The sequence below is a fragment of the Acanthochromis polyacanthus genome, chromosome 1, assembly GCF_021347895.1.
Source record: "Acanthochromis polyacanthus isolate Apoly-LR-REF ecotype Palm Island chromosome 1, KAUST_Apoly_ChrSc, whole genome shotgun sequence".
Lineage (NCBI taxonomy): Eukaryota > Metazoa > Chordata > Actinopteri > Pomacentridae > Acanthochromis > Acanthochromis polyacanthus.
This window is the reverse complement of record NC_067113.1, coordinates 6,015,795-6,031,920: the sequence shown is the minus strand read 5'-3', so window position 1 is coordinate 6,031,920 and position 16,126 is coordinate 6,015,795. Positions and strand designations below refer to the sequence as shown.

Sequence of the window (16,126 nt, the reverse complement as noted above, 5' to 3'; positions counted from 1 at the left end):
AGCTGTCTTTGGTCTGCTAAAAGCATGTCTACTGTTACTGTTCTGAGACCGCTCTGATTTATCAATATTTCTAAAACCTTGTCTTTAATCTTTACTAGAAGACTGTACTTTCACTCCAATATTCTTTTTGGAACAAAGGCTTTTACCTGTCATACCGCCCATGCAGATCAGTTTTGGGCAGTGTCTTTCTCATTGTAAATCCAGCACTTTGACCCCAACAGCTGAAGAGTTACCTACAGATCCTCTGTAGGTAACTCCTCAGTAAACATTTGAGGTTTACTGAGGATTCGTTTAGCATCAGGTTCACTGTGACCTTACGTCCATCCCATTCTTGTGATTACACCATCTCAGGAAGTCCTGGAGGGAATCGCTTTACATCCGACTGTCCACCTGGACTGGAGGATGATCCTTGCACAGTTTGGTAGATACAGATCAGTGTGAGGTCACGAAACACTATCCCTCCCCCCGAAATTTCGAAAATCCATACCCTAGTTTCAACCAAATATCCCAAATGTCAAAGATTAACTTCTCTCATAAAACTGATTTTAGGACTCTGATTAGGATATCTTGGTAGTTTTAAATGATTTGGAGAAATTTTCAAATTGCTTGCCAGACTTCTAGCCACCCACCTTTATTTTGTTCAGACCTACAGAGCTCTCATGATGCTGGCATGATGACCCCACGCAGTTCAACAACAGAGAATGACAGAGCCTATCAGAGGTTTTAAAGGAACGTATTCCACCTGTCACTTCATAAGGAAGTTCTAAATATAGGCACCTAAACTGTAACCCCTGATTGGAATTGTATGGATTTTAAGGTTTAAAAAACATACTTTTTCTGTGTGACTAATCTGACTTTGTGTTTATTTCACTTATGAACGGGACTACAAAACGTCAACTTGTGCGTCATTTGTTTTTGTCCAATCATCTGTAGGCCCTGTTTCAAAAAGGAATCAAATGTTTGTTTGTCCAAATATGTTGGAAAACTTAAAATTGCCATGCCGACTACAGTCTGAAACCCTGATTCCTTTCCTCTTGTTGCAGCCCTGCAGAGAGAACATATGATGGGAAGGTCCGGGTGACGGTGGAGGTCGTCGGTAAGGGCAAATTTAAAGGAGTTGGTCGCAGCTACCGGATCGCCAAGTCAGCGGCAGCGCGAAGAGCTCTGCGCAGCCTCAAAGCCAATCAACCTCAGGTCCAAAACAACTGAGCTCTCAGCATTAGCACCTAAGCTATTGACGCTAATGGAAACAAAAGCAACGTCAGCTTCACAAAACAGCGTGTTGCTAGCCCTGTATTTTCAGCCTGTGATAGCACAACCAAGGCAGCCAGGGAACACTGTGGAGACACAAGAAAAGAAGCAGACTGATCTCACAACAGATTTCACGTTGGATCCTTTACCTTCTTTCTTTCTTTTTTTTGCGCAAACACAATCTTTACTTTCCTTCTCTGCTTTGTGTAATCACATGAGTGCTTTATTAACGTTTAGCAAAGTGTTTTAAAAAAACGTCAGGTCGCAGTGTCAATTCCTCACAGTTTTTTTTGTTTGTTTAGTTTTTAACCTCTGTCAGTGAGAGATGAGGCTTAAGCTTATTGTGTAGTGTTAGATTGTACATAGTTCAATCAGAGGTGTAAATCAAAGTATGTAGGAAGAAAAAAAAAAAAGCAAAACTTCTCAGCCTGTGCACTAGTGCCAGTCAGTTTTAAAGCGGTTTTTAAAACGCTAAAGGCAGACATGGCTAACAGATACCACTGGAGCAAAACCCTGGTGGCACTTCTGTCTGAAATCTGTCTTGAAATGGTATTCTTGATCATTTTTGCACTTATTCCATTAGGGTCTGTTATTTTGAAAATTGTGTGGTCACATTGACACCAAAATCATATACGTAGCAAAGTATATAAATATATATATAAATATAAAATACATAAATAATATTGGTCTTAGATGCTAAGGCTAACCCTCATATCCTGCAAAACAGATAGGAATTTCAACATTCCCAGTTACTGTAATTTAAACTAGTTTTTAATCGCACTTGCGATTGCATGTTCTTGTAGCTTATGTATAAACCATGACAACTGGATGGCTTCTGTAAATGTTCTGAATCATCTATGAATATATCTAGAGTGTGTGAGAACAAGATCAGATGTTTATGGCATTATATTGGTGATTTGGTTTACCATGTTTTGATACTAAGAATGGATAGAGTAAAATTAGTCATTCTTGCGCACTAAATGTCTTTCCACACGGCGAATCATCCAGTTTTGATATAAGAAAAGAAAGACATATCACACGTTCAATATGCTGCAGACTTTTCTACAAATTGGATACTCGTGTAAGACAGAACCTTTTCAAATAGTCTTTGTGAAAAAGGCCATTTCATTTCAACACACTAGTGTTCCTCACATCCCGTACCTACCAAAGCTAAAGCAGATGTGACACTATGAGGTTGAAGACAATTCCTAGGAATAAGGATACCAGCCTTTTTTGTGGTTTTTGTTCTGACAAATTTTGCTTCTTGCTAAATGTCTTTTTTTTCTCATCAGTAAGCCCTTTTTTCACTTGAATACCTCAGTTAATTGCATGCATTTTCTTGTCTTTATTTTTTTCTTTTTTGTTTGGTGCTATGTTTTTGTATTAAGCTTGAATTTCTCATCTTTTTTGCACTGTAACTATAATACCTCTTTATTTGACCTTTTTTTTAAAAAAAAAAGAAAAACAAATCTGTTTGGTTGTCCTGTTCGTCAGCCATCAAGCTGTAGAGGAGAGCTGCGTCGTCGACTCTTCCCCCTCCCATACTTGAGGTTGAGACTTAATGATTTTAGGGGGCAGGGATAAGAAGTGTTTACTCTGCACATAAGCCTAGCTGTTTTTTTTCCCTTTTCATTCATTAGCTGTAAAATTCATCAGTTTCGAATCCTGGGTAACAAGAGAGGATTGATTGATTGATTTAATGAGCATCATTGCTTGCAGAGGTAAGCAGATTGCACTCTTAAACATTAAATATACACCAAAAATAGGCAGAGGAAACTACTTGACTTATCTCTTCAAATCTATCCTCATAAATAAAGGTTGGAAGAGACATTTACCTGTGTGCTTTCTAAACTGTGTTAGTATAGCTATCTGAAATCTAATCCACAGTCATATAATCCCACACACAGGTGCTTCTACCTCAAATGACAGTGCTCTCCGTGGTCATTTCTGGACAAGGCTGCAATTCAGTTTAGGGACACATACTGTAGTCTTTTTACTGTGACAGCAGTGTCATCTGCGTCACACATACAGTATATGATGAACAGATCTGTTTCAGCAAGTTGACACTCCCTCACAGTCATTTGTGTCTCATGTCTACAGTCAGACACGAGACACAAATCTCAGTGCCTTCTCTGTGGGAGGAGATGAGCCGAAGCATAGACTGGATTGGAATTGTACTGGAATGAAGCATGAATTATGATTCATTGTCATTGTTCCATTTGTTACCGGGACTGGTGTTAATCTCGTCTCCCAGATCTCTCTTTGGGTTCTGTACATTTCCTATTTTGGGTCCCACAGCTAACCAAGTGAATACTCAAGTATGAATTTTGGAAATTCATCAGCTTTCATGTCAAATCAGTTACGCATCCAAACGTCAGTACATCTTTCTACAATCAGTCACTGTCAGACGGAGTGCAATCTGTTGTTATTTCTCAAGCAGGTGTGTGACCCTCTAGTCTACCTATTAAACTGGACTGTGCTTTCAGATTCCCCCGTTATTAGAGAGACTCTGTTAGACTTCAGAATTGGAGCGCATGTCCCACCCGCCGTCACACCCTTTGCCACATCTCAGTCTGTGGTCGCACACAGCCATTTAGATTTCTCCAGCTAAACACACTAATTGTTCACAAGACTTTGGGAGGGATTATTTAAAAAACAAAAACAAAAAAGAATGTGAAATCTCTCATATGGTGCCATGCCCACTGTATTTTTTTTCCTGTGACTGATGGGAAATAAGGATCACAAATAATCTTGTCAGCCACAAGTGGCATCATCTTTTGTTTTTGATCCTTGTTTTGTTTGTTCTTGAGAAATTGAGGAGGAAAGTGTCCGTGGAAGTGCTGAAGGTGAGCAGAGCAGACTGTTTTCTCCTACTGGCTTTTTTTTTAAATTATTTTATTTTTTGTACATGTAGCACAACTGAGCATTGCACTTGGGCGCCATACTTTACCTCATGTCAGAGTGCGAAAGGGAGCGAACGATAGACGATTGAAAGAACTGTATATATGATGCCGTAATGTTAAGTACTCACTTGTGGTTCAGGCTTTGCTGCTGTTTCAGTTGCTGGTATTACACAAATCTGTTTAAAAAGACAATAAGGGGCTTTGGGAGGAAAGTCAAAATATGCCTGCAAAGTATCATGTGACAAATACACTGTAAAAAATCTCTAATTTGGGGGAAAAATGTCTGGATGTCATGTTGTGACATCCTGCCTTAAATGGGTTTTATGAATGAATGAAGTCAAACTACTACGAATGAAGAACTGACACTTGTTTTAATTCTCCTCTGCTTTGACGGTCATTGAAGTGATCCCCTCCCACAGCCTTTTATTGGAACCTTAAAGGAAAAATCCACTCAAACCAGCCCCTGTACTGTTTAATTACTCATAGACCATGATGAAGTGTTCTCCCTTGTTTTCGCAACGTTTGCACTCGTCTTTAACCTGCCTAGTCTGCAAGTGATAATGATGTTGAGAATGGCTGTCACTTTCTGGGAAAAAAAAAAAGAAATATTCCATCTGTAAAGAGGTAGAACAATCTGTGCCTTGTTCTCCAGTAAGGCGTATTTGTCAAATAGATGGTCTGCCTGGCCCAGTTTTACTGTCAGTAAATTATACTACTCTTCTTTTCAACACAAAACGGGCTAAACATATGAGCTGTGATAAACCAGTGACCTGTGATATTCATAAAGAATAGAGCCAGCCCTGATGTGCATTTTTTTTTAATCGTAAAATGAATCCTGCAAAACAAGCTGTGAAAAGAGCCAAGATCTGTAGTTCAGTCCCCAGCTACCCCAAAATCTACAGAAAGGGTAATGTCTAACATTTAAATTTGTGCGGTTTTATTAAATATAGAGTTGGTAAGGAACTCTCTAAAAGATTTTCTATGAAGGAACTTTTTCCTCTGTGTTTCAGGGAGACAAAAGGCAAAAACCAAAATCAGACATTTGGATGTAATAACAAATTTATGGCATTAATATACAAAAAAAGTAATAGTTTGACACACAAAACCTGTTCTCACTCATTAAGGAGAGCACACAGCAGAGCACCTTTAGCATCAGTTAGTCTCTAGTTATATGTGGATGATGCTGTATCATCTTTCATCATGTAAACATTGCAGTTTTCCTGCTGTAGTTAAAATTACAGCCTTGTGAAGTTACATGGAAACCTAACATGTATTTCTGGTTATGTAACATGACAGTCAAGACTTTAGGCTTTTGACACTTGTGGCTTTTTAGCCCTGATTCCATCATATGCATCACAGCTCTGCATCTCCTGGAACTCGGTCACAGCAAACTCACCGCACAAATGTGGTGAATGTATTCAGGTCTTATACAGTAGAAGTAAGTAAAAGCAACAATACAGTAGTCTGTGCTGTGAAAAGTTAAAACTTTGAAGTCAAAACCCCACTCGTGTTAAAGTGTGGATGCATTATCAGCCAGATGCCAACAAGGAAAAACTGGAATTGGTGTAAAAAAAAAATACAAGCCACCAAACAAGAAAATGAACCCCCAGCTTGTTTTACAACTGGTTTAAAGTGGGTTTTTCCTTTAAGGACTGACAAAGGTGGAAGAGAACGGACATTTATTTGAAATGCAGTGAAAGTGGGGGAGGAAGAGAACCCTTGTCAGCAAAGTATTGGTCTCACAAAGCCAGCATGGAGTGTCGACGGTGACTTCACCGAGCAGCAGAACACCAGCAGAATGGAGCCGCGCGGAATGAGTGAAGAACTGTTATCAGTATGGGAATTATGGGCCATCACAACCTGCAGCAAATATTTAAGGGACATTGGTATAGAAATTGAACTTCTCACTCATACTGTAATACTGTGCTGCAGTGGTTTGCGGTCTGCACCTTATGGATCACAAATACCTTTAATTTTTCTCTCTGAATTATTTTCCTTTTCTTTATTTTTTATAATTGTAGCCCAGTATATATACAATAAAAGTAATGGTATGGTCATTCACTCGGGGTTATGTGAGGCTCATTGTTTGTTGATTGTGACTTCATTTGCATAAGTGATATTCTAGAAACACTAATTCAGTCATAACAGCAGTTGGCAGTTTCAGTGCATCTGCAAAGCTCATTCATCACAGACGATGGATCTGAAAGTTGGTGGCTTCTAGATCATTCCTCCAGCAATCCTGAAGTAGTACTATTTGGGGTAGTACTCTGCTATACAGTACAGTGAGAATGGAGCCTGTATTCATCTCATGTCTGTGTGTTGAGTTTGTACAGTTGTAAACAAAAGTTTATGTATACTGGTAATGTACTGTATTACTATATAGGCAGCATATTGTTCATATAACATGACAATCTTGAGTTTCCAAAGACTCTACAACTCTTAATTTTCTATGATTTAATCATTGAAGCACATGCATCTTTGCCACCAAAAATAACAAGAAAGACCCTCAGAGTGTAGTACTCTGCCAAGGCTGCTCAGTCTTTGTATGATTTCCGACTGATAAGTCCTGATAAGTCGGCAGCGGTGGATTTATAGCAGGATCACAATTGTGATCATCAGCAGGCAGCTGGCGTAGCGTTTACTTGTCATAATTATAGTGACGCCATGCTGCTATCTCGCAAAGATACAGAAATCTTTAACAAATCCATGGATACAGACTATGAGCTGCATCACTGCCAAAATCTAATCACTTGGTACTTTTGTCATTTCTGACCTTCTCTTAACATTTCATCCTAATCCGTTTTTGAGTAATGTTGCTAACAGACACACAGACAGACAAACAAACATACGATGATCGTCATTTAAGTCTGCCGCGTTCCTTGGTGGAGTAATCATGTATTTTCATTCTTTCAAAAGTTTATTATAGGTCTCCTGGAAATATGACAAAATCTGCAGGGTCAAGAACATACATACAGCACGTTCATTTGTTAGTTTTGGTGATGTAGAATGCTGTTGATCTTTTCTAAGTGTCATGGTCTCTCAAAGTGTGAGTGATTCCAAATGAATACAACTGCTGACATCTCTGAACTTATTTAAGTAGGAGCCATCTGATACACTCATTAGCCTCAAACACTACAATAGGAAAGTCTCTAGGAGCCAGTTCCAAGACACTTAAGATCCCAAAATCATCTGTGCAAACAAAAAGTTTAAAGTATAAAATTCATGGTACAGTTTTATTACTGTCCCAGTCAGGAAGAAAACACAAATTATCACCTATAGCTGAGAGAATTGATCAGGATGGTCAAGAGTCAACGAATCACCAGAAAGCAGATCTGCAATGAATTAGAAGTTGCTGAAATGCAGATGTTCATGTTGACAGCAAAGTGTGTTTTACATTGCCATGGGCTGAGAGGTTGCCATGCAAGAAGAAAGGCCTTTCTCCTGAAATGGCATCTTAAAGTTCCACTGAAGTGTTTAACTGTCCACACGGACAAAGAAAACGCCTTCTGAAGAAAAGCTCTGTTGTCAGAAGAAACGAATATTTTGCTATTTGGCTGCAATGACTGGAAATATGTTTGGAGGAAGGAAGATGAGGCCTTTAACCTCAAGGCCACCATACCGTTCATCAAGCACGGTGGTGGTAGTATTATGCTTTGGAGCTGTTTTGGTGCCCAATGCAACTGGTTCTTTACGCAAAATATGGCCTAGAAACCTAAAAGCTTAAAACCTAAAAACATTCGCCTCTGGCTAGAAAGTTGGGTCCTGGACATAGTTGAGTGCTCCAACAAGCTAATTACCCCACATACGCATCGAAAATGGTAAAGAAATGACTAAATTAAGCTAGAATTAAGGTTTTAGATGGGCCTCCTCACCATCCTGATTTAAACCCCAGCAAGAACCTGTGGACTAAGAAAAACCAAAAGTCTTTGTCAGAAAGCCAACTCATGTAGTTGAACTGCACCAATTCTGTCAAGAGGAGTGGTCAAAGATACAACCAGAAGCTTATGGATGGCTACCAAAAGTGCCTCATTGTGGTGAAAACATCTGAGCAGCATTTAGTCAAATATCAGAATTGCGTAATGTACATTTTTGACAACGCAGATTTTGTCATATTTCCAGAAGACCTATAATAAATCTGTGAAAGAACCAAAGTGCACGATTGCTTTTGTTGACAAAGATACTTGCATTTAAATAATTCCATTATAGAAAATTTAGAGTTATTAGAGTCATTGGAAACTCAAGACTGCCATGATATATATGGCCTTTACAGTTAGTTCTGGAAAAAGAAGTATATATACACCTACCATTTGAAGTTCACTGATTAACATACCGTATCATTTGTTAATCTGTAAAAAGTCCAATTTGGAACGTTGACAGGCAGCCGAATCTTGCAACCCATTTATGACAAGACTTCAAGAAGTTGCACCTAGCTGCAAACAAATTGTTCCTACAAACAGCTCTACCAAAGTCCAAAGCTCTGCAGGTACCACGATACCACAGTACCTTAAGCACTCTGTGGTTCTGCCACTTTGGACCAGTGTTAGGGCTAGACAGATTTCATAGGAGCGACTAGGCTGAAGCTGAAACTCACAGTGAGGTGGCACAGTGTCTCCAAAAAGCAGGGTGTGGGCCTCAAGTCAGCAGTCTGTTCAATAATTGTATTTGTGTTTGCTGAACGAGACTGAGAGATAGACAATATGCTTGTCTTGAAAAGCGCTATATAAATGTAACCATTATTATTATTATTATAAATAGTAATTTACTTAATCTGGAAATTAAATATTGTTTAATGGTCACTTTCTGAATTAACATAATTTTTTTTAAATGATATTCTAATTTGTTGAGATGCACTATTAGTAGTTTGTGGGTGTAACTCCAGTTCTATGAGTACATTTGTGTTGTAGGTTTGCTCAGTGTTGGTTGTGTGAGGTTGCCATGGCCAGCCCTCAGCTCTACCTCTGTGTAGGGCATTCATTATTTCACTTTTCAGCCACCATCAGACCCAACAGTCCACCGATATTGATGTAAGTGTCCATGTGCATCCAATTTACTCATTTCCATCTCATGTGAAAATACACCCATGATAAATCGTGCATGTGTCCAGAAAGAAGAAGAATTCCTGACAGCTCTGTAGCAGTGCACAGGTGAGATTTGGTTTTATCAGATCTGTTTTCAGACACTGTTTCAGACTCCAAACATGAGGCCACAGTAAGTATAACACCATGAGGTCAAGCAGCCCATGTTTTAGCCTTTTATTTGATAGCTGAAGAAGCAAGATGGGAGATGTAACATAGGTCCATGGTCAGACATAAACCTAGAAAGACAAAAAAGAAAGTTGAATTCAATTAAACTTTAAAGATTTAAGTTGTAATAAACCAAAAGTGTATTTGAGCATAAAACAATGTTTAACACAACATGTCCACTATTTACTATGTGCTATTGAAGGTCTAACAAACAAGAATTCCCTTTATCTTAACACTTGAAAACCTTGTCCTCCTGATAGGCCTGTTTGCTCTCCTTCAGCTCTGTACGATCACAGTCTGCCCATCATCTGCTCTGCTTCTCAGGTCTGCCGGCCCTGAAGCTCGTCAGCAGCACTCACTATATTGCCTCTGTCTGACATGCCTGCAGACTATATACCACAGCAGCTTTATCTGGCCCCGAGGACAAAACAGCACATTCAGAGCAGGTTCACCAGCAGGATCAGTTTCCACTGGACCAAGCAGGCTTGCAGTCAGACTAGTTTTTCAGTCAAACCAAAATGTCATTTAATTCATGCCAGTGTAAGGATTTGATTTACCATTATTTAGTTATTCTTACTGTGTTCAGGGGTGGACTGGGGCAAAAAATCAGCTCTGGCATTTTTGGCCCAGATCAGCCCACAACATTATCTGTTGACTGAATCAAGCACTAATTTTTGAATGACAAAAAACTGACAGAGAGGTCGGATTTTCAGAACAAAAATTGAAAAACATCCCTAGAGACCTATACAAACTTGTTGACAAGTTGGAATAAAAACAACTGCAATCCAGTAGAGCAGGGGTATTCAAATAAAATTCAAACTGGTCCAGTCTGAGAAAATGTATTAAAGCAAAGGTCTGGAACATCATAATGTCGATAGCTATATGTCTGTATAGCTATATGTCTGTATAGTTATATGTCTCTTTTTGCATTCTTTATATGGGACAGAAATAAAGTAACATTGGTTTAGCACGTCCATCAAAGGCCTGTAGGTGTGAAGCAGGAAGCCCTCCACAATGAGGATGTGTGTCTCCCCGTCCTCCTTGTGGTCGGACTTCGGAACGATCTGTGTCCAGGGTGTAATTAACGCCATGAAACTTCTCAAACTTCACCGGGTTTTCCAGCTATGCGTAGATCGTACTCATCATGGCGTCCATGTCCAGAGCAGTGATGACATCGTACTGCTTAAAGCCATCTTCACCAACTTCAATCTGATCTTGGGGCTTGAAGAAGTCCTCTTGATGGACCACGCAGCAGTTGGGCAGGTTCTTGATCAGGCGGTTGGTGAGGCTGGTTTTCCCTCCATCGGTTACGCCGTCGATGCCGATGATGTACTTCATGGATTGGTTAAAGCTCGGAAAAAGGGTCGGGAGCGATCGGACGTGGAAGAAAGCTGAAAAAGAGAAGGTTGCAGCAGGAAACATCAACTACTGGAGTCCTCCATGGCACTTGAGTTCAGTGAGTAAGATAAGAGCAGAAAGGGAGCTGCCACTCGGACGCCGTTCTTCCACCCAGAGAGGACCTCTTTCTGCTGTCACTAAAATGAGAGGAAATGTGAATATTTACTTTGCAAGTCGATTTTGGTGTGCGCCCCTAAATTTTCTGGTTGCGCTCCTAAAATTTTAAGTTAGGGGCCACTGTGCTCCTAGGAAAAAAGTTAGTCTGGAGCCCTGAAAATATTTAATTACTTAAACAGAAGGTACAAAACATGCAATTATGAAATTAAACAAAAATATGAAACATTAAAGATAAAATATTTTAGATAGTTAAACATTTAAAAATACAATTAAACAAGAAGAATATTAAACATTTAAAAATATAAAACATTTAATTAGATTATTAAACCTTTAAAAAGACAAAACATTTCATTAAAAAATTAAATGTTTAATTTGAAAATTAAATCTTAAAGACCATAAAACTTTAAGTAGGAATAAAACAGAAAATACAATGAAGCATTTAAAAAATTAAAAATTAAAAGTTGTTAAAACATTTAAAAAGAAAAACCTTAAAAACTTAATTGAAAAATTAAACATTGGGAAAGAAAAGGAAATTTTTCAAACAAGCCGATAAAACATTTGAAAGAACAACAAACATTAAAAAGACAAAACATTTCAAAATCAAACCAGACATCGGAAAAGAACAAATGGTGAGAAAAGAGCAAAACTATACATTTAAGAAGAATCCAACTAAAGAGAAAACATTTGAAAAGACACCAGTTAGACTTTAGAAGATCAAATTAAACAGAAGAGATGATAAAACAATAAAAAAGAGCAAAAACAGATTAAAGTCTTAAAGCTTTTTCTAGTCTGAAATGAAAACATCAAGTTGTTTCTTCAAACATTTCCTCTTTCTATGCTCTTGATTTGATTGTGGACAGATTTACTAAGAACTCATTTCAGAAAACTGCTTTCCAGATAAAGTCTACTAGTTGAAGGCATCGATCAAACTAATGTTACCTTCTGATCTCCACAAACTTCACTGTTCAGTGAAGAGAATCAAAGTTTGTTCAGGATTTCTAAAGAACCCACAGGTGAAAGTCTGAGAAGAACTCAGATGGATGGTCTAAATGTGAAATCAAGACACATGGTCACAAGTTTTAAGGCTTCTGTTAACCAGAAAGTTCAAACTAACAGAAAAGTACTGAGAAACTTCTAAAACTTCAGTCCTCAGACTGTCTAAAGGCTCAAATTGAAAGACAACTGCTCCAGAACTTTCCAGATATCAGTCCTTGGACTGTCTGAAAGTTAAATCTAATAGAGATTAGTGTTGTCATGATACTGGATTTCTAACTTCGATACGATTTTTGATACCACACAACCATAAGATCTCTGTCCAAAATGTTTTCTTTTTATTTAAAGAAAATGACAGAACAAATGGTAGTGCACGTTTTCACATTTCATTCAGTCTATTTAGTCTATTTAGTCCTTAGTAGTACAATTAAAATATCAAAAAATCAAATAAAAGATGTGTAATCTGTCTGTACTTTCAACAGTTTCCAGGTCCAATTATAATACAGTCAGCAAGTTAAGTATGTTTAATTAATGAAGTTTTCACACAAATCCCTGAAGCAGGAACAATGCTCAAATTCAAAACAAATACAAAAAGTCTGAGTCACACACTGCCTTAAAGGCACTTAAGGCAGGTCAGGCATTTAAGTTCAAGTAAAAATAAAAGCAGCACAATCTTCTATTTTCAAGTAATAGTCAAGTGCAAGTAGTCCACTACAAAAAAGTTATGAACTGTCTGGACTCTGGAACTGGAGTAATGCTAATGATAACTATTCTCTCTCACAATAACAGTATGTGCAATTTGTGCATGCAATGCAATAATAATTAAGAAATGAAAAATATTATATCAAGGAGGTAGTGTGCTTATCACAGTAGTGTGCTTATTCAAAAGCCTCAGATTGTCACATTCAAAAGGCAGTTATGGCACTTTTTACAGAAATTGAAAAGGAAATCAGTGCAATCTTAAGCATTTTTAAATTCAAGTACAAAAACTTCTGTAGCTACTAGCTAGATTTTCTTTTGCTTTCCTTCTGGCCCTCTCAGATTTTTAGCTAGGAACACCAACATGTCAATGTGCTCCTCTGTAAGTTGTGCCCTTCTTGGACTGCAAATGAGCCCAGATGTACTAAATACACACTGTGATGCTACACTTGAAGCAGAGATACACAAATACTTCTTAGCGAAGTGGGCAAGGTGAGGTAACAATTTATCATTTTCTCCCCACCATTCAAGTGGGTCCTTTGTTTTTCTTCAGGGATGGCCTGTTGGCAGACTTTCTACTGTATTGCCAAGAGTTTGTTTTACCTCTTCTTTCATAGTAACAAAACTGTCCTTGAATCGTGGGTCAAGAAACGTGGCTATGTTCAGTAGTAGCTGCAGACTCTGCTTCTCATATCTTTGCTTGAGATCCCCTCCAATAGCTTCTTTAATTTGACATTTTAGGTTGCTGTCACTTTCCTCAACCGTCAAATGATTGAATATCTTTCAAACTAGGGGAAGGACAGCGGAGAGAGTGATATGTTTTTCACCACTAAGTGCATCGGTGCAACCACTGAGGGGACTCAATACCTCTTGCACTGCCTGAAGAGCTTCAATGTCCTCATCTCTGGACATGAGGTACCATTTTTTCCGATCCTCAGCTAGAACTGCACAGACTGCTTGCTGTTGCTCTAAGAATCTGTCCACCATTTGATATGTTGAGTCCCAGCGCGTGGGCTCATCGTGGATCAATTTGTGCTCTTCTAGCTTCAAATCTTTATGTTTTCCCTTTAACTTTTGATACATCTTTGGAAACCTGCTGAACGCAGAAACAGTCTTTCTTAATCTCAACAGTACTTCAGGCACACGGCTTGTATTCAGGCCCTTGCTAACAGCAAGGTGAATGTTGTGGCCAAAATAGGGGACCCATGTGAAGGCCTCCTCAAATGCCTTCTTATTATTTGAGGCATTATCAGTAGTAATATCGGCATAGGCATCAGTTTAGGGGGGGACGGTGGGGACGTGTCCCCCCCCACTTTTTGTCAGGGGTCATTTTGTCTCCAACACATTCAAATTCTTCACATGTAAGCCGTTGTAAACCCAGTTATTTTCAGTAGTATAGAAAATTCCGACGCTCCTGAACACACCATCCGCACTCGGCCGAGAGTTGCACAGACACGCAGCACACCTTCGTGAGGTTAAAAAAAAAACAAAAAAAATATGCGCAGATGCTAAATTTGCGCCTGTGCCAAGTGGAAGCTCCGACCAGAGGCGTGCAGGGGCAAAATTTCGGCCCGGGAGAATTAGTACTATAGCGGCCCACAGACCCTTTTACCCACATTTACCGATAGCTCAACAGCTTGAGCCTCCGCCTTTAGTGCGGTGGTTGTGAGTTCGAACCCAACTTGTGGCATTTTGCCGCCGTTCTTCGACATTTTCTCAAAGTGCTGTGGTCTCCACCCCACCCCCCCCACTTTTAAAAACAAACTGACGCCCTTGATTATCGGCCATGTTCGACATGTCCAGCCTCCATGTTTCTTGTACCATCTCCTCCAATGCCTCCTTCAGGCTGTCCCCTGTGTGATCCAAGTGCATCCCAGCACAGCCCAAGCACCAGCTCTGCATCTTCCAGGAGTCTGTTATGAACTGTAGAGTTACTGCCATGAAATAGGAGTTGGCCCTGCTGGTCCATAGGTCAGTGGTGCAGGAAAAGAAGTGATCCCCCTGAAGACTGTCTGCTGGTCTGTGACAGTATTTTTTAGTTCATTATGCAGGGCTGGGATTTCAGTGTACATGAAATAATTACGTGATGGAAGGGAATATTTATTGTTTAACTGCTGAAGAAGCTGTTGGAACCCAGGGACCTGGTCCATGCAAATGTAAGTCGCTACAGCTCTGTTGAGCCTCTTGACCTCTCGCGAGTCTTTGTCATAAGGTCTTTGTCTTTCCAAGGCTTCTACAATATTTGGGTGTGACGGTGATGGACAGTGACTGGCTGCACGTTAAGATTGAGACACCTCAGGATCTGTCTGGCGCTGAAAGAAATATAACAATCTATTTTTAGAAGTTTTATAAACAGATTTTTTGCTTTGAATCAGGCTTTTATAATATCTATCTATCTTATCAATTAATCTTAAAAATAAACCAAAGTAGTATACATTTATAGTCTTATATGTAACTTGCATGCTCTCAGGTTTTTTACCTTTCATGCTGCTGGAACTGTGAATTTTTCTTTGGAGATTAATAAAGTATCTATCTATCTATCTATCTATCTATCTATCTATCTATCTCATTTAAGTAAAGTAGTGATGTGCTTCACTACACTACTTTACTTTTGTGTACTTTGGTTTATTTCTTAGAAGAATAATTGATATGACAATAAAGTTATTTTAAAGGCTTGATTCAAAGAGAATAACTTAGATTGGTTGATATGAATAGAAAATAAGATGATGCAGTTAACTTAGACTATGGTAAAAAAAGGAATGAACTTAGTGTTGTGGCTCGCAGGTTACAGCATTTAAGTTGTTAGTTTGAATCAGGCCTTTATAATGACTTATCAGTTTAACGTAGAAATAAATAAAAGTAAAGTAGTGAAGCACAACAGCATCTAAGTTCATTTCTTTTTTTATCATAGTCTACTCCTATATCATCTTGGTTTCTATTCATATTACAAACTCTCTAGAACGGATATGCAGCCTATTGTTTGCTAGCTTTAGCCATCGCTATTCACTAACAAGACAACAACACACACACTCATCAACACGTTTACTGAGCTTGTGGGCTGATTTTAATGATTCATTTAAGCTACCAACCTCTTTAAATTCCTTGTACAGGTCCAGGTGTTTGTCCAGGTGTGCTGCAAGGTTGCTTGTGTTGGCTACCTTCGTCGGTACAATTTGATTGCATCGCTTGCATCTCGGCTCGTTTGTGTCCTTTGGCTGTCCGTGTTCATCGGGTTCATAACTAAAATGTTTCCACACAGCACTTCTAGCGTTTCTTTTGTCAATTAAAACGGGTGGCGAAGGTCCTGCACATGCCATTGCCATCTTGATGAGCCAGCGTTTACATGCCGCAAAAATAGAACAATAGTAGCGAGCGAGCGAATCGCGAGCACCTAGCACGCAGCAGTAGCAGCACTCAACATGGTGCGTGGGGACAGGGGAGGGGCCGCAGCCGGCATGCAGCCAGGCAGCAGCGTGTGTGCTGTGTACAGGTGGCGCTGTTTTGCGACCAACGGGAGAGGTA

General features: G+C 39.2%; 1 protein-coding gene across 2 annotated transcripts in view; it reads left to right on the top strand.

Moving 5' to 3' along the window:
- Positions 1-6,215, top strand: part of dicer1 (dicer 1, ribonuclease type III) — a 42,844-nt gene extending 36,629 nt beyond the window's left edge. For both annotated transcript variants that reach the window (XM_022221407.2, XM_051956167.1), the window contains exon 29: positions 1,044-6,215. In XM_022221407.2, coding sequence (XP_022077099.2) covers positions 1,044-1,209 — 166 coding nt within the window. In that variant the 3' untranslated portion in view covers positions 1,210-6,215. The remainder of the gene's footprint in view (positions 1-1,043) is intronic.
- The last annotated feature ends 9,911 nt before the right edge of the window (positions 6,216-16,126 follow it).